We start from the raw sequence: 19,144 nt of genomic DNA, 5'->3' as shown, positions 1-19,144 counted from the left end.
TATATGTACAATAAAGTATATATACTTTATTGTATATATAGTATATTGTATATATAGTAAAATACATATATAATAAAGTAATATTTAATAAATACATGTTTATTAAGTGATTCTTTCCCTTATGCCAAGCTTCTTCTATGTTTTATGGTTCTTTTCTGACCCCCTCCATCACGAGCACAGTGCCTGGCACACAGAACACGCTTCATAAATACTCAGTGACTGATTTCTTAAAACCTCAGGACTGGGAACTTAGACCGCTCCTCAGAAGCCAGGGGCCAAGATTAGCAGAACTAAGGTATTTTTGAAATATCAGACAAATGGAATGCTAACCCTGAGCCACTGGGGGATGGAATGTGTTTCTTTAGTTTCCAAAGTCCGGGCCAATAATATTAGAATGATCTTGACTTTTCCCTTTTAATCAAAATTAATACAGGGGTCTGTATTTCAGAGTCTTGCCTCAATATTGCTGCTTCTGAGTTGTAAGATTTACTTTAGTAGAAAAAGACAAGATGGTATGGCATAGGAGTTCTTAACCTGGGACCTACAGAACCCAAGGGAGCTGTGGATAGATTTCAGGAGGTTCACAAACTTGAACGGGAAAAAAACTGACATCTTTACTTTCCTTAACTTCTAACTGAAATTGAGCATTTCCTTCACTTCCTTCAATTATGTAAAAACCATTATCCTGAGAAGGAGTCCGTATATTGGCACCAAAAATAGAAAAAAAAGGTTTTAAATCCCTGGAATATTGGATTAGAGAGCCAGACTTAGGAAAACCTGGGTTCAAGTCTTGTCTCTGACAAGCCTGTGTGACCTTGGGGTAAGTCTCTTAAATCTAAAGCTCTATAGTTATCCCTTCCACATCATGACTTTCCTCATTGTGGGTTTGTCATATCATGGGTTGGCATAAGAAATTAAATGGGAATTTTGGGGGAAGCTTGGCAGAAGACACAGATGACACGTGAAGGCAAGCAGATAACAGAGAACCCATGACCAAATACTGAACCCAAATTTTACGATAAAAGAAAAAAAATCAGACTTCTTTTCTGGTACGTAAGGAGGGCCAAAAAAAGTTTATGCAAATTTTCTAGATCAAGGGGGCATTGTGAATTTTCCAGATTGCAGTGGGCACCATCCCCTTTTCCCCCTGTGATGTGGAAGGGTTAATTGTCTTATAGCAAGGTGTTGATGTGTATTGAGACGAGGGATTTCTCCATGCCACTGAAATCACTACCACCTCAACAACAACACAATAACAACAAATGTTGAAAGCAGCTGAGAAAAGGATAGAGTTTCACCAATGTGATAAGTTTCCCAGTAGCCATTAATTGTTTGTTGGTCAGATGAGGGATGGTTCTCGTTTGGCTATGACAACTTATGAAAATTGCCTTCTGGGACAAATAGAAATGGTAATATGCATCAGTGGAGGGGGACCTCATCTCATAAATGAAATCACTACGTTTGGAAGGATTAGAGCATAAGCTATCATGTTGTTATTTAATTTCCTGTACACCACCCTTGTTTCTTCGAAAAAAAGTGTTGTAAAGTCAAGTACACGGTTATTCAGTTTGTCAAGAGAATCTTTGGAGAACTGAGGCTCTCGGTCTCACAGAACCAGGGATTGTAATTATTGGTTTGTAACGTACTGATTGTCATGTAAACCCATACAGCTTGTTGAACAAGAGGCCAGGGCTTAATAATTACGCTGTCCCTTTTCACTATCCACATCGTTGTCACTGAAATCCCATTCAAATGGGATGGGGAGAGAGACAGACAAAAACAGCAGTGACTCATCCAGACTTTATTCCCTGCTTTGATAAACAGTCTCATGAACGTGTTCTTTCGACCTTCTTGGGATTGTATATTTTGATGCGTTGGCCATCCCACCTCTTCTCCACAGTTCAGTGAGGCTGTAAACAAGCGGAGACGTGTGATGGCCTACCCCGAAAATTATACATTGTTGAAAAGGTCAGAATTGTACAGCTGAATGTTACTATTTGTAATTTACAGAATATATGGGACATTCAAATTCTCATAACTCATCCTCTTGACAGATGGAGGAGAGCATACATGGCAGAACATGAGTCTATTGAATGAACAGGCACAGGAAACAACACAATCTCAGGATGTTTCCTACGTGGTGCCTTTAGAGGCTGCCCAGCCTGTTCATTTATCAGGAGACTAGAGACACATGAGGTTCCCTGCAAATGACATGTGGTCCATTTACCCGCTGACCTGTAAATGTGGTAGCAAGGATAGCCAAGGTCAAGATTGAGCACTGCTATTCCACCCGCCCCTCAAAGATCAAACAATGTTCATTCATTCCAAATGTTTATTTGTACGAAGCATTCTGTGTAACTCATAGGATATAGGAACCATTTGCAGAGGTTCTTCTTGTCAAGATAAAACATGGAATCCTAGGATAGGAATGGAGTGTGGTACAGTGGACAGTATATCAGAGTCAGGAAGACCTGAGTTTAAATCCTACTGCTGCTTCTTACTGACCCTGGACAAGCCTCCTGACCTCTCTGAACCTTCGTTTCCTCATCAGTAAAATAAGAGGGTTAGCCTCGATCTCCAGAGTCCTTTCCAATTCTAGATCTATGATCCTATGTACCTCTCAGTTCCCCAGGCACTTTACGTAAATGGGTGTATGTATATGTATACTACTTGGTCTCCCCACCTCAAATTTCTTTCCATTCCAGTCCCTTCTCCACTCAGCTGCCAAAGTTAGTTTCCTAATGCATTGACAGGACTATGTGTCACCCTTCATCCCCCACTCTCAACAAACTCCAGTGACTTCTTATATCTTCCAAAATCAAATATCAAGTCCTCTGGATGGTTTCAGTGTCAATGCCCTTCAAAACCAGTCACCCCTACCATTGTTCCTTGAGGAAAGGGGCTCTTTTCCATTTGTTTTTTGTATTTTCGATTCATATCATAGTGCGTTGCATATACACATGTATGTATTCATATACACATAATATATGTGTATAATATTATATCCTGATTAAGGGGATTTGTTCTGTGAAGTTTGGATTCAGTCAAAGGGCCATACTTGAGGGCCTAGAGGGCCACATGTGGCCTCAAGGCTGCAGGTTCCCCACCCCTGGCTAGGATCATACTAGAGTCTTCTTAGCTATTCACTCCATAGGCTGTAAGTCCCAGTAGCAGTGACCTTCTTGTTCTTTCTTGAATACTAAACTCCTCCTGACTCTGCCTTTTCTCTGGCTGTCCCATATATCTGCAATGCTCTCCCTCCTTACCTGGGTCTCCTGATTTCCCTCAAATCTCAGCTCATACTCTACCTTTTGTAAGAGGCTGTTCCCAGTCCCCAAAGCTGCTTGTGCTTTCCCTCTGAGATTACCACCCATTTACTCTGTACATATCTGGTATGTACATAGTTGTTTGCCCAATTATGTGTGCTCCTTGTGTTTTTATTTTCTTTATGTTTCCAGTACATTTGTGTGCCTGACACACAGTAAGTGTTGAATAAATGTTTGTGACTGGCTGACTGATTGTGGGGAAGGTTTAGGGGAAAAGAAATTTCATTTTGGACATGTTGAGTTTGAGACGTCCATGGGACAGTAGAGATGTCTAGCAGACATTTGGAGATATGGGATTGGAGCTCAGGAGAGTGACGAATGTGGGATCTGTCAATTCAGAGTGACCCTCATGGAGGTGATAGTTGAATACTTGGGAGCTGAAGAGACTGCCAAAGGGGGAAGAAAGAGAAAGAAAGAGAGAGAGAGAGAGAGAGAGTGAATGAGAGAGAGAGAGAGAGAGAGAGAGAGAGAGAGAGAGAGAGAGAGAGAGAGAGAAGAGGGGAAGGCCCAGGATAGAGCTGCAAAGGACAACCAAATATGGAGGGCAGGATATTAATGATGATCCCACAAAGAAAACCAAGAAAGACTGATTTAAGAGGTGGTAAATACACCACAAGAGAGAATCCAGAGGAAGAGGATCATTCAGAACAGGAGGTGGTCAGTAGTGTCAAATTGTGGTAGAGAGCTGGATGGAGGGAGGGGCAAAGGAACGAGCATTTATTAGGCACCTACTGCCTGCAAGGTATTTTGCCTCCTCAAGAAGGAGGATGAGGAGGCCTGAAAAAGGATACGGATTTAATAACAAATAGCTAACATTTCTGGGTTTGCATACCTTATCTCATTTGAGCCTTACGACAACCCTGGAAGACAGGTGCTATGATTATCCCCCAAGTAATACAAAAGCCAAAAGAAGAGAAGTAATAAATGCTTGGTGGATTGAATTGAACAAAAGCTTTCCACTCCAAGTGGGGGTAATGGCTAATGCTGTCACCTTCAGTCTACTGTAAAAAGCTTTAGGAAAGATTAGTTAATAGCACCTAAAATTCTTTGTGCTCTTTGGAGAAATACACTGTACAAATAGAAGGTCTAGTTATTTAAATGGGTTCCCTCTTGGGAATACTCAATGGTAAAAAGGTTGTGGAAAGATAGGCACACTAATTTGCTGTTGGTGGGGTTGTGAATTAGTCTAACTATTCTGGAAAGCAATTTTGACTTACAAAATGTCCATGCCTTTAGACTGAGAAATCTCACTACTAGCCCTATACTCCAAGGAGGTTAGTGGTAAACAGAAAGGACTCATATATACCACTATATTTATAGCATCACCTATTGCATGAGCAAATAACTAGAAACAAAAATAGATATATGAACATTAGTTTGGGGATAGCTAAAAATGGTGTGGTACCTGAATGTGATAGAATATTGAAGTTTTGCTCTAAGAAATGTTGATTATGAATAATGTAGAGAATCACAGGAAGACTTGCATGAAATGATGCCGGATACAGTAAGCACGACTAGGAAAACAACATACACAATGGCTACACTGATGTAGATGAGAAGAACAGCAAGAAAACACCAAATTGAATGCTGCAGGATTATAGTGACCATCCTTGGCCCCAGAGAAGAGATCTCAAAAGGCACCTTCCCTGTACTCTTCTTTGCAGAAGTGGGTGATGGAGTGTGGGACACTGAATGTGAGGTCAGACTTTTTTGTTGATGCACTGAGTAGATTTGTGGAAATGATTTTCCTCTCTTTTTTATTCTTTGTTATAAAGGATAGCTCTCTGGGAGGGAAAAGAGCGAGGGATATAGTGGAAAATGTACGTGATGTAAAAGACAAAAGATTTTAATAAAAATGTATTTTAAAAAACAGCCCCACCTCTCCCCAGATCTCCCGTGTTGAATTAGTACTTTTCTCTTGCCTCTTCCCATAACCCTATTAAGGCTTCTGGAATGAGGAGCTTCAGAACTTGGCGTCCACATTAATTCCTTCTCCCTTGGTGCTTGGCACCACTTCCCATGGTCTCATTTCCTTTGTTCCCTCCTTGAATCATCCTAACAATTGAACCCCAAGACACATCCCAATTAACTGTCTCACATAGTTAAAATCTTACCCAACAGGATGACAAGGAAAGGAAATTCAAATCATAGGAAGAGGCTGCCTCTCGACACACTCCCAACTCCAAATCCCTGCCACAGCACCATGAAGGGACTAGAGTTTGGCCTCTACTTGCATAACGCACATCTAAAAAGGTATACCAAGTTTTCTATGTACACAAGCACTCTCCTTCTTGGAAGACAGAGACACTGCAATGGGAAATAAATACAATTTTGAGAAGGTGTTTTTAGTCTTGATCTAATCAATATACATTGAGATATTTGTAAAGTGTACCACATGGGATTAGACAAAACTATAAGGTAGTAAGTCTCCACTCCATTCATCTTTTGGTACTGCCCTCTCCACTCAAAGGTATTCAGTTCCCTCATGTTGCCCCTGGCTGCCCAGGCCTGCCCATGCCTGTAGGACTTTGTACCCTGGACCTATGTTACTCGGAACCCCCTCAATGAAAAGCACACAGTCCTCTGCCCCATTCCCCTAGGAGTCTGTTCCTTACTAACCTAACAAAGTAGTCTTGTATTAAGAGGTCACCAGAGATGCTTTATAGCACTAGCTATCATATGGGGAAGGGTGGGGGCTTACTCTTTAGGCCTCAGTTTCTTTTGTGCAATGGAGAGTTGGATTAGATGACAAAAATAAGTAGAATTTATTTAGCACTTTAAAGTTTGCAAAGCATTTTGCATTCTCTAACTGATTTGAGGCTCGACAGACTTGTAATAACAAGTATTATCCCTATTTTACAAATGAAGTGACTGAAGCTCAGAGAAGACATCATATTGTGGATAGAGTTGTGGACTCGGAGTCAGGAAGACCTCATTGGAATCCTGTTTCAGACACTTATTAACTGTGTGACCTTGGTGAAGACACTATCTCTGGGACTCAGTTTCCTCCTCTGTAAAATGAAGGCCTTGGATTCAACCTCTTAAGTCCTTTCTAGATCTATACCTTGAATTCTATGATTTGACACGTGACCTTAGACAAACTTCCCTAGCCCTCAATTACCTTCTCTATAAAGCTAGAAGGCTGGACTCCATGGCCTCTGAAGTCACTTTAAGCTTAAAATCTAAGATTCCATGATCCTATCTGTGACTTCAGATGCCACCGCTCTGGGTCTCAGTTTCTTTATCGATAAGATAAGGGCTTTGCACTAGATTGCTTCAGAGATCCTTTCTAGTTCTAAGTCTGAGATTCCCTGAATTCCTCAGTTCTCTACTTATTTACACGCATACAGTGTAAAACACATTCACATTGAAAACATCCAGGTTTTGGAGATGGAATTTTGGTACAGTGGTTGGGAAATAGGGCCTAGACCCGTCATTTCATGGATATAGGGAACTCCCTCTCCTAAATGCAGGCTGGCACCTTTCCTAATCTTAACCGAGTAACTGGGCACACTGCACTGGGTCACACAGCCAGTATGGGTCAGAGGCGGGCCTAAATTATAATGATATTTCCCTCATTTTCTCATTTCCTTCCATAGCACCAAAAGTCAATGTCAGCTTTTCTTTCTCATCTCTTTTCTAAAGAAGAGTTTTTAAAAAGGTCAGTCTGCTCCTTGGAAAAGTGAGCGAGGGACTAGAATTGTTAAGAACCTGTGACAGGTTCCTGAGACTGTTAGAAACTGAGTGTGAACATGTCATTGCGTCCCCACAGTCCAGGCAATTAGCCACCCCCCATCAGTGGCAACATCTTAACTCCAGAGGGAATGGTCCAACTTCCCCTTTTTTCTTTTCTGATCTTGGGGCATATGGAGACTTCTGACAATTTGAGTTGACATCTTTCAAGAACACCTCCCCTGCCCCTCAGCCAGTCTTCAGACACAGCTGCAACCACAAACAGCTTGCTGTTTGAAATGGAATTTGGTGCCGACAGTACTCAGGGTCAGGAGGAGTAAAAAAATAGAGCCTTTAATTCATGTGAATTTGCCCCTATAGAGTTCCTCGTTCACTACCCTTTAACCTTTACTGCTTGGGGACATTGCCTCATCTCTGACCACCCACCTGCTATCTAAAAAGAGGTTGAAAGCAGAAAAGGAAGTAGGCACCTGCATACTTAAAGCCTGCCTTGTATTGATCTCCAATTACTCTAGCCTGACTTGGTTCTGTGGGGTCATTTTAGTTGCTTTGGACTCTTGGCCCTGATCACTTGCTCTGAAACTCCAGGGCGAGACTTTGGGGAAGTCTCTTCAATCCCCTGGGTCTCAGTTTCCTCCTTTGTAAAACGAGGGGGGTTGGACTAGGTAGCTGCTGAGGTTTCTTCTCGCTCTAAACCTCGAATCCCATAGGGTTCATGCTTGCCCTGCTGGCTGCTTGTCCAGTATTCTGATGGCTATTGGCATGCACAAGTTTTTCCCAGTCTGCTTTCTTTTTCCTGATCAATAATTCTACCCTGCCCCAGGCATCCACACCCTGGTACTTATGGCTCCAATTCTATATCTTTGATAGACTAGTACAGTTTTAAACTGTAAATGGACAAGCCTGGTTTGGGGATTAATAATGTAATGGTGAAACACAATCTATAACACACGGTAGTACTTCAGTAAAAATGATGATTTCCCAATCAGCAACACCCAAAGTCCTGGTGCACTTGTATGCTTGTTAACAAATTATAGCGCAGCTCAGAAGGCATGTGGTTTCTATATTCTTTGTGGCAGGGAGTGGACTGTAGCTGGGGCAATTGGATTCTCGCCTCAGTGGGAGTTTTTCTGCCTTGGGGGGGTTGAAATTATGAAGTGAATGTAACAGCTGTGCTCTACGATACAAGCATCCATTGCTTTGATTTTTACTATGCTTACATCTAATCTAATTAAACTTCTTGCACAACTGTGATCTTGAGGCCTGATTACTAATTAGTCTAAAAGACAATGAACAATGAATAGTAGCACTAAACAAAAGAGTCTGAGTCTTAACAGAGAACAGGGTGCTGGGTGATTGGCCATCACTTCCTCAATTGACCTGACCATTGACAGGAGTGTCCTTTTATACTTCAAAAGTCTTTAAGACACCAGTCCTTGGAAACCACAGAGATCTGGCCAAAATACGGAAAATGCCATTAAGACTCGGGCATGGATACTACAACGAAATGTTGGGAGATTGGCCCAGATTATCCAAAGCTGCAAATAATTAGCATGTTGGACAATTCAGGGAACATGTTATTTGGTGTCATCCATTAAGGCTTCAGCTTTTATCCAGAATAAACAGAAGGAAGGCCTGTTAGAAGTAGGCCACTGACTCAGTGTTTCTGCATAGGAAAGGGAAGATTGCTGTGAGCTGCCTCCAATTCTGTCTGCCAAAATAGCCAGGTGCTGGAGATTTGGATGCTGTTGTGGTTCCTTCCTTTCTTCTTTTGAGAAACATCACAGCATTTGTCCAAATTTATACTGAAGGTATTCCGAGGGACACTTTTAAGCCCTATCTGAAGAGCTCGAGGATTCAAAGGATGCTTTCTACACCCACCTCTACTCTACTTACTCTCTCTCTCTCTCTCTCTCTTTCTCTTTCTCTCAACACACACACACACACACACACACACACACAGTAATAACCAATGAAATGATCTGGTTTTGCTATATTGACTAAATAAATTGGGGACTTTTAAACTTACTGCTCTTTTGCTTTCAAGTGTTTATCCTACACTAACATTCTCCCAATCTGCCACACTAACAAAAGGTGTGCTGTATTTGTGGTCGGTCTACCATCCTGAAACAAACAGAGGAACTTTTCAAATCAACACAATCTCTATAATGTATAAAAGTATAACAACTTTGGTGTCTGGGAACATGTTGCAGGGAGATATGAATGCATTAAGTCACAAAGTGAGGGCTCAAATTCCAAGAACTACCAGTATAAGAGTTCTTATTATAAAATAGTGGATTAATAAGGATAGATTTCACTGCCTGGATAATTCCCTAATTTCCAGTTCATCTCGTATAATTGTTGCCTCTCAGTCCTGAACAATGCACCAGCTTTAATATTTCACAAAATTCTCCTGCTAAATCTTTTACTCTGGTCCCACTGGATTGTCAATATCATTTTCAGTAGAAATTGATATGCTGGGGAATCAATTTCAGAAGATTAACATTCCATATACATATATAGGATGTTTGAGCCAGGAGCGCATAATACAGACCAATGTCATGAAATATAAATTCAAAAATCTTGTAGAAATAAAGTAAATACTGGATGAGAATGGAATAGAGAGAGAGAAAGAACAAACTATTGTCCAGCATCGACTTCATCTAGGAATAAAATGTCTGTGCTAATCTGGTTAGTGAGGACTGCTACCTCTCCTGGTCTGATTCTCTTTGATGTTCTTTAGGGCTTTTGACTTGCTTTCTGCCTTTTGGGTACAGATGGAGAAAACACGTGAAGTCTAGACTTATTGTTTCTGAATAACATTGACTGACTCATTTCAGATCATTAAGAATTTCCAAAGAAGGTAAAAATCCCTTCTCCATGAGAGAGAACAGAACATACTATCAGGTTCAACTTTATTCAAACTAGCATTGAAGATGTCTCTCACTTCTGCTCACATTTTCCCATGGCTTCTGAGCTTCATTGAGAATGTTGGGTTTTACTGAATGTGCACTGGGGGGTTCATAACAAATTGTGGGAGAAGGAAGGGATTGCCCTCTCTGAACAACATGTATGTTGTGATGGTCCTTCAGCACTTTGATATTAGGAAAGGTGTAATAAAAAGTAAAAATAAGTGCCATGTAACATGGCAGAGTAGGTAGAGGATCACCAATGGAGTTAGATGTGGATTCAAGCCCTGCCTCTGACACATTAACTGTGACACTTTGGGCAAGTCACTCAACCTCTAAATGTCCTAGCCGACTGTCTAAGACTCAAAGCTGCAGAGTAGATCTGCAATGATGACAGGAATTTCTGTACCAGGTTCTCTTTCTATCACTGAAGTCATAGGTCCGATCCAAAAAGGGAAAAAAACTGAAATGTATATTATCTTTTAAGGTTTGTAGAGCACTTTGCATACAATATCTCATTATATCCTCACAACAATCCTGCTATTATTATTGCTATTTTACAGATGAGGAAACTGAGGCACAGAGAGGTTAAGTGACTTGCTCAGGGTCACACAGCTAGGCATGGTAGTGTCTGAAGAAGGATCCAAACTCTTGGCTTTCTGATTCCAAGCCCAGAAGTCAGTACACTATTCCATAAATTCTTAAGTATTTGCTTATGGAAAATATGGGAGAGAGTTAGCTTTAATTTAGTAAAAGATAATTTTTTTTTTTCAAATTGAGAGCTAAATCTCCATGAGGGAGAGAACAAATTGAAGATTACAGGGCTGAACTGAATTTATGTTTGGTTGCTATTTCATCCTATTTCTTACCATTACTGCAGGTACCTTTAACATACTTTAGTATTGTAGGTTTGTTTTGTCAGGCAATCGTTTCCCGATTATTTGGTTAAGAATGTGTTTGTGCTCTTGAAATGGATGTCTTTTTGGTGAAGATGAATCTTTTTTCAGCATTATAATGTGAACACTATTTAGCTACACCCAAGCTGTCACGGCTGTGTCAGCAGAAATGTATGTAAATTCCTAGAATCTCAAGGATGACTAATGGATTACGCTATAGGAGAGAGAAAGTCAAGATGTTTCTTTTCCTCTAGAGACATAATAAAGTATCTGTACTGATGCCAATTCCATGCAGCAGACATGGAGTATTTCCATTGAAATCTAATATTCACCAAATTTCTCTTATAAATGCACAGAGTAAAGAAACCACCCCTAGCCCCAACAAAATGAAAATAAATACCTTAGACAATGTTTTTTCGAAATAACCTTCAGGCTGGGACTCAAACGCTCCCAAGAGTTTCTCATTTTGTGTGAAAAATGATTGTATGTTCTTTTTTGAATTTTCAGACCTTCGCCTTTTTGCCATTCCATTGCACCTTTCTCCAAGAGTGCTGGGGAAAGGGCAGAAGGGATTTCTCCTAATTGCTCCCCACCCCAGGAGAAGGTGATGGCGACTTTTGTTGGAAGAAGAATTTGGTCGAGGTAGATAGGTGCTAGCGTACAACCTAAGGAGAGAGTGCCTGGGGGGGGGTGCTTTTCCCTGCCCTAGATATAGCAGGAGCTGAAGTATCAATACTCACATGCGCAGGCCCACTCACCTATTGAACTCATGGACACTGTTCATTGATTTGAACTCCTATGTATAGGCAGGGGAATTTCTATCACCTTGGCAGGGTTATCTCAGAATAGCCTCTTAGGAAAAGAATAGAGATTTGCTGGGCAGCACCAGCCTTGGAGTTGCTTCATGGATGACCCAAGGCAAGGTTGTAGACTTGGTATTCTAGAGAGAGAGATGTCCTGGGCAGTGTGCTTGGAAAGAAGCGGATTACTCTTGTGACCTCTGTGGTCGGAGGAGTAAAAAAGGAACCCATGATGTGGGGAAGCAAGGGACCTTGATCTTGCTACACCCCCTCCTATTATAGTGATTTGTATAGTGCAGGTCTGCCGGGCAGGGGTATTACTTGTTCAAAAGCTCCAAAAATATGGTTGTCTCCTGGAAGGAGTTTATGGGCTATTTGAGTGCTTTATATATTCTCTGTGTCTGCTTATGAGCTCCTGTGAGTCCTTTGGGGGCTTTATATGTTTTGGTATCTGTTTATGGGCTCCTGTGAGTCCTCTGTATCTTTTGTACTTTCTATGGGGTTAAATGAAAGCTGTCCTATACTCAAGGGAAAAAAGGCTTTGTACATCTTTTACTTCTCAAAAAAAGGGTGGTTTAGCATATATTCAGAGAGTTGCTGGGGTCAGAGAAAACTAAGTGGCAGCACCTATGCTGGGTGACTGATCTCTAGGCAGAGGGTAGAATTTGAATTAAGCCTGTGAAACCCGGACAGTCTCCATTTGAATTGTCTTAGGAAACTTCTGAAGATCACCTGGCAGGATAAGGTACCAGACACTAAGGTCCTTACTTGAACTAAACTGCCAAGCATTCAAACTCTGCTTCAGAGAGTACAACTCCAATGGGCTGACCATGTTGTTTGAATGTGAAACGTATGCTTGCCAAAAAGACTATTTCATGGAGAACTCACACAGGGCAAGAGCTCACATGGTGGTCAGAAAAAGCGATACAAGGATACTCTTAAGGTCTCTCTTAAGAACTTTGGAATTGATTTGCCCTCATCAGAGAAGGTGCTGTGCTCTATGAACAAACCAGAATTGAAACAGCTCAAAGGAAATATGAGATGTGCAAATTTAGACAACCCACCCCAATGCTGACAATGACTATTTGTGCCTGACCTGTGGTACAGCATTCTGAGCTCATATTGGTCTGATCAGCCACAGCCAGATGCACTGTACCTTGACTCTAACATAGTGATGTCATTTTGGTCCTCTTCGACAATGAAGGACAACCATATATAGAATCTGACACTCTAAACTGGGTGTCTGGTGATTTGGATGTACTGGGTAAAAACGATTTATATGTTAATTTTTTAAGTTCTAGTTTAGACATGAGGCTGTTTCGTATGGTGAAAAGAGCAATAGCTCTGAAATAAGGGTTCAAATCCTATCTCTGATGCTTAGGACTTCTGTGACTTGGGCCAAGTCATCTAATCTTCCTGGGCCCTAAACGAAAGATTTGGACTAGAGGGCCTCAGAGATCCTTTCCAGCCCTAGGTCTATTATGTTATGATGGTTCTGAGGATGGGGATGTTTGACACATTCTAGAATGGGAAGAAAAAGTCAATTTCCAGAAGGGCTTAGTATCTTCCTAGATACTCTGTCATGTCTCCTGTCATGGACAGAAATGTTCACTATCAAGTCGCCATTTCTGAACTCTCTTACACATTTGAGGCTTTCAAAAGAACAGCTGTTTGGAGCACAGAACCCTCACTGCCACTGTTCTCCAAGCTCTCTAAAGTCACTTTACTACCTAGTTGTAAATGTAAGTTATGAGATAATCTTTGGCTGGGGCCATGTGATGCCAGAGCAACCAGTGGAAAAGCAAGTCAGTCAAATCTGTTTTGTCCGCTTTATGACAAAGAGTCAGTTTGACTGATTATTTTGAGCTGAATGGATTGGTTCTTTGGGCATCATAGTAGAGTGGCCTTCACGTGAAGGGAAAAAATGAGCATGTCTCCATCTTTCTGTTAACAAAGTAGTTGCTGAATCGAGTCTTGAATCAGGGGTTGAAAAGTCTGGTGCAGTATTTTATGTACATTTGAAGCATATCATAATTTGAACAATTGTCCCTCTTCCCCTGGTATCTTGGTACTTACTCCTATACTAGAATCCAAAGTCATCCGCAATATAAATTTCCCAAATACACCCCAACATTTTGAGCCCTCTGAGCAATGCCAGCTTAAATTATCAAAAGGATCAAAATTACTTTCGTTCCAGCCAAGCTAAAATGAATTTCAAGCCAGAATACAATATGCTACCTTCCATTTCAGATAAATGAGCCCACTCACAGGAATAATGCAATTTTCTCTCTCAGATGTTATGGATAGAAAGAAGGCACCCCCCAAACCCAAGTAAAATTGAGAGAAGTAAATATTGAGTCAAAAATTCCCAAAGTGAGTACAATATTGGGGTCAATTTGGCTTCTACTGGCTAAAGAACCGGCGTATCCTTTTATTGTCACAGAAACAAATAAATTGCAGACCCTCAAACAACCTTAATATTCTTTCAGCATTCTGTACAGTCTTGGCATATTTCTGTTGTTCAGAGTAGGAGAAATTCTGATTATTGGGACAAAACTCACGGGACTCGTGAAAGCTCACAAAGAATAAAAGAATGCTTCAGATTAAAGGCTGCAATTTGGTAGAGGACTCTTAGGCCTCTAAGTTTCAAGTCCATGGCTCTAAAAATACAAGGATTGGCTGGGGTGGCGGGGGAGGGGGGACTAAGGAAAAGAGGCTTGACATCTTGCATCCTGATTTGAGTTTGTTAAAAAAGAAAAGAAAAGAAAAAAGAAAGAAAAAAGGAGTGCCCATAAATCAAGTTGTTACTTCTCCTAACACCAGATGATTCATAAATATTCAGGATCTCAACTTAGAAACAAGTTTAAAATAGCCCTGGATTATGCCATTGGAAATAACATGACCAAATCATTATAAAAGGGTGCTCTTATTCAGCCTTGGCGATTTGGCCACCGTTGAAAGGAGCAGCCTGCTTCCAGGAACCAGCACTCTACCAAGAACATATTTTGGCTAAGGCGCATGCAAGGCTCTTGGTCCCCAGTCACGAAGGCAAGACATCCATTTACCCATCAATCACAGATAAAAAACTCTGTGGACATGTATGCTGACTACCCAATGTAGCCAATTAGGATAACCATTCCTTCATACAATACAAACTCATTTCCTTAAACTGTTACGGCACACTTACAAATGAGTGGACACAAAATTGATTTGCATGTAATAACGGTGGCAATAAACCTCTCTTGGTTCATGCAATTTTTCCCATCTGTTAACAGAGTGAAAGTTTCCTATCTATTATTCCCAGAGGGGGACTTACCCAGCTGGACATCAATAACACTTGGCTGATTCTCCCTGGGGAACAATGGTTTGGGAGGTTTGTCTGTGAGTAACGCTGGAAGAGAAAATGAGAGAAAGTAATGGAAAAATGGAGATAAATTACACAAGAAAAAAAGATTCTATCTTGTATGATATTTAATGTTTGTAGACTTGATGGTGTGTAAACATTTATTATACAGTATTCTTCCTTAGGCTGTTACTCCATACATATAATAGCAATTTCCCAGCACATTTGGAGCCCTATTGATTCACTGTAAATAGGCCATTTTGACAGCTAAATTTTCCAACAAGATCAAATAAATGAACTCCTTTTGAGTGGTTTTGGTAAGCTTGCAGGGATGAATAAAAAACATTTAAATGTAATATAATAAGACAAATACCATATCCACTCCTTCGCAACTATAAATATTCTCAATAAAATAGAATCTGAAATATGCCATTTCAGGGAGGTTCTTCTGAATCTTTTAGACCAGGAGTGGGGAACCTGCAGCACATGTGGCCCTCTAGGTCCTCGAGTGCAGCCCTTTAACTGAATTCAAACGTGACCCCTGTTCCAGACCTTCTACTCCGAGGCCAATGTGTACCTTTCGGTAAACAGTTCACTGACCAATCAATCCAAAGACATTTAAATAGGTAAGCCCTATGTTTGTGGCAAGTCAAGTACTATGTTAGACCCTGCCCTGGGTTTTGTGCTGGGACTTGAGAGTTAATTAGAAGATATGGACCAGGCTTGCAAATAGATTCTCACAGAATTGAGGCCAGACGTTTAGGCCATATACAAAAATTAGGGGACTATATAAGACCCAATAATGGCAGCAAGGCCCTCATCCTCATCCTATCCATCTCTTCTGGGCCAGGCTTCACTCAGGACAGTCGTTAGTTCGGGCTTTGCACTGGAGAGAAATGAGACATTCATAGACAATAAACCATTTTATAAAGGGAAGTTCACTTAACAACAGCCCTGAAAGAGTATTCAGTAAATAGAGCATTGGTTCAGTTGGGCCCAGCTCCCCTAGCTCTGCATTTGCCATGGTGGCATGTTTTGCCAGAGAAGGCATATTAATTCACATAACAGTAGAGCATCCATCAAGACTGAGGAACACTCAACTCCTCACATGCTGGGTTTTTATGCTTTAGGTCACTGGAAGATACGTCAGTAGTTTGAACCTTACTCCTCTGGACCAATTAAGTCTCAAGGTTGGTTCCATTGCCTTTTGAGAGAAAAAATTAGCCTATGTCACCAGGACTTTCCAGCTGTCTTTCTAGTAATAGCTATTACTGCTATCATGCTGCTGCCAATATCCTCAGAGAGAAGGCCCTGAAAACCATCAAGGACATTCAGAATCACAAAATCATTGGGAAGGGTCTTTAGAGGCCCTCTAATCTAACCATTACTTGAACAAGAATACCCTCCCGTCAAACCCAACTAAATGCCATCCAGGTCTTTGAAGCTTTCCCAAGATAGTAGCACTAATTGCGAGGAAGTCTTTCTCAATTTCAACATCAATTTGACTCTCTGAAACCCCAATCCATTGCTCCCAATTCTACTTTCTGAAGAAGAGGAGAATGAACCTCAGGGATGCTTTTTGAAATGAATCAGATTGCATTGAGGTCTGATCTCTCTTTCACATGGTAACTCTTCAAACAGATGAAGATAGCAATCATGTTCTACCTAAGTCTTCAGTTTTCCCCTCATTTAGCCAGTAATGCCTTGGAAGGGAGCCGCATTAAAAAGCAATGTCAGGGACTCAGCTGGAAGTCTTCTAAAGGAAAAGACACAGGGTTGAAGTAATTCAGGGGAAGTCCAATGATCATGTGGTCCCTGTATCAAGAAATGGCACACTCACGACCTGTGGCAGATTTTAGTGACTGCCTAATTCCCACGCACGGAAGCTACGTAGAGTTTCCTCAGCAGCTTTCTTCAAGAAACTCATGTTCCTTGAGGAAATATTGAGGAAATGAAGTAATTCACTGAGAACTGAGATAAGTACTCCTCAACAGACATGGGGGCATGCGGCAGTTATTAGGGTATAGGTGTGAGGGTATTTTCTACTTTATATAATTCCTAGTCTTGCCCATTATGGCTAAGTGGTCATACCAAGGGGCGTATATACTACATTTGTGGGAGCTTATTCAAGACACACACACACACATACATATATACACATATATGCATACAAGATACACACACTATATATGTGTATATATATTTAAGAAAACAATTAGCAACCATAACTGTCAATATAAATGGGATATATATAATGGGATGTATATATATATATATATATATATGTGTGTGTGTGTGTGTGTGTGTATATAGTGTGTGTGTATATCTTGGATTGTACATGTGTGTGTGTATATATACACACATACATACATAAATACATATATATACATACATATGTGTATTATATATGGTATATTTATGTATATATGCATTGGCTGTTCTGCCATTGCAGAGGATCCATTAAAGATTTTTTTCTTTTTATATTTTTCCCCTTGGATGTGAATGGACAATGTTTTACATTGTAACTTTTCCAGGCCAGATCAATTCATTTTCAAATGGCTATTTTGGTGTTGTGTAAAGTGCCATTAAAGCTGTCATTATTTCCTGGAATGACATCGTTAGTCAGTTAAAATAACTTGCAAATTGGAGTATTGGCTTAAATCGCCACCATAATTATTTATCTATTCTAAAATTGGTAAAAAATAGCAGTACTGAATTCTTACAAAGAACTACTGATTTGGGGGAGGGAGTTTCCATTGACCATGATTATAAAAATACTGCAAGGAGCTGACATAATTCAGTGGTGTGCTAGGTGGCGCAGTGGATAGAGCAACAGGCCTGGAGTCAGGAAGACCTGAGTTCAAATCTGTCCTCAGATACTTCCTAGCTCTGTGACCCTGGGCAAGTCACCCTGTTTGCCTCAGTTTCCTCATCTGTAAAATGACCTGGAGAAGGAAATGACAAACCAATCTAATATCTTGGCCAAGAAAACCCCAAAAGGGGTCACAAAGAGTTGGACGTGACTGAAATGACTGAACAAGTTCAATCTAAGGTGTACTGAGGTAAAGACAGGTCATGATAGTGACATTACGTAAGCTGCCTGAAACAATAGTACACTCCAGCGTCTCTAAGGAGATAATTGTTAATAGCACTGTTTGCAAACTAGTTATTAAACCCTGTCCTGCTGACTGGGAGCTAATGAGAAAGTTGAAAGTCTTCCTGGTGAGAGAAGGAACAACTGTGTACAATATGAGAGTCCTGCTGGCAGAAGCAATGCCACCCTCAGCAATTCATGATTAGGAGACATCCCCTCCTTCATAGAGCCTTGACAGCCACACCTTTCTCAATAGCCAGTGAGTCTTAGGTAGCAGTTACTCACAAAGGGCGGCCTGTCCGTCCAAAGACATTACAACAAGGTATTTAATATGGGAAGCTGCAGTTTTTGTAGGGGTCATGTTGACTGACAAATTAGAAAGCCAGATACCTGGCTGGAAGGTGCCACAGATATACTCTAGGGAGCTAGAAGATTCTTACAGGTGAGTATCTGAGAACCCCAGGGACCTTCTCTTGATATTGAAAGCACATTAAAACCAGGCTGCTCTGAGGTTGGAGTATTTGAATGTCTGTAGGCATGCCTGTTTTGGTGATCCTGGAAGGGAAGGTCTCTGACTTTGTACCAAGGCTGGAGCTTTAGCTACAGATAAGTCATGACTGGGGTAGAGCATCTGAAGAGCACTCTGACAACATTAAGCTGACTCAAATGCCCAGAGAAGCCATAGATAGATGGCAGTATACTTACTATGAATGTACCAATGGCTATGTGCACAATGAGGAAGCTCTAAGTAACTCTGAACCGATATAGTCGATTCAGGAGGTAAAGTAGGGGCGAATGGACAGTGCAAGTTTGCTTACGCAACAAAAAGTGGCTTCTTTGACTTCCCTCTGAGCAATGCCCTTTCATGTGTTCTCCAGAAGCTCAATGCTTATGGACACAGTCCAATACAGATCTGTTGTCTATCTTACAAATGCTGTTCAGATTGCTTTTCTTCATGGGACAAAGAAGCCTGGAGTCATGGGATAGGGACAACGCACCCTGGGAAGGTCAACAAGAAGCACAGTTGTATTTGGTATGGCTAAGGGGAAGATAGGTGCATGCATGCCGAGTGGATGCTCGCTC

General features: G+C 41.0%; 1 protein-coding gene across 1 annotated transcript in view; it reads right to left on the bottom strand.

Moving 5' to 3' along the window:
• The window catches only part of IL1RAPL2 (interleukin 1 receptor accessory protein like 2), a 451,202-nt gene that overhangs the window by 188,564 nt on the left and 243,494 nt on the right, over positions 1 to 19,144 (bottom strand). Inside the window, exon 5 of the mRNA XM_036739832.1 lies at positions 14,941 to 15,015. Coding sequence (XP_036595727.1) covers positions 14,941 to 15,015 — 75 coding nt within the window. The remainder of the gene's footprint in view (positions 1 to 14,940; positions 15,016 to 19,144) is intronic.

Source organism: Trichosurus vulpecula, chromosome X (assembly GCF_011100635.1).
Source record: "Trichosurus vulpecula isolate mTriVul1 chromosome X, mTriVul1.pri, whole genome shotgun sequence".
NCBI classification, from domain to species: Eukaryota; Metazoa; Chordata; class Mammalia; order Diprotodontia; family Phalangeridae; genus Trichosurus; species Trichosurus vulpecula.
The sequence above is the reverse complement of the archived record's forward strand: the minus strand, read 5'-3'. Positions and strand labels throughout refer to the sequence as shown.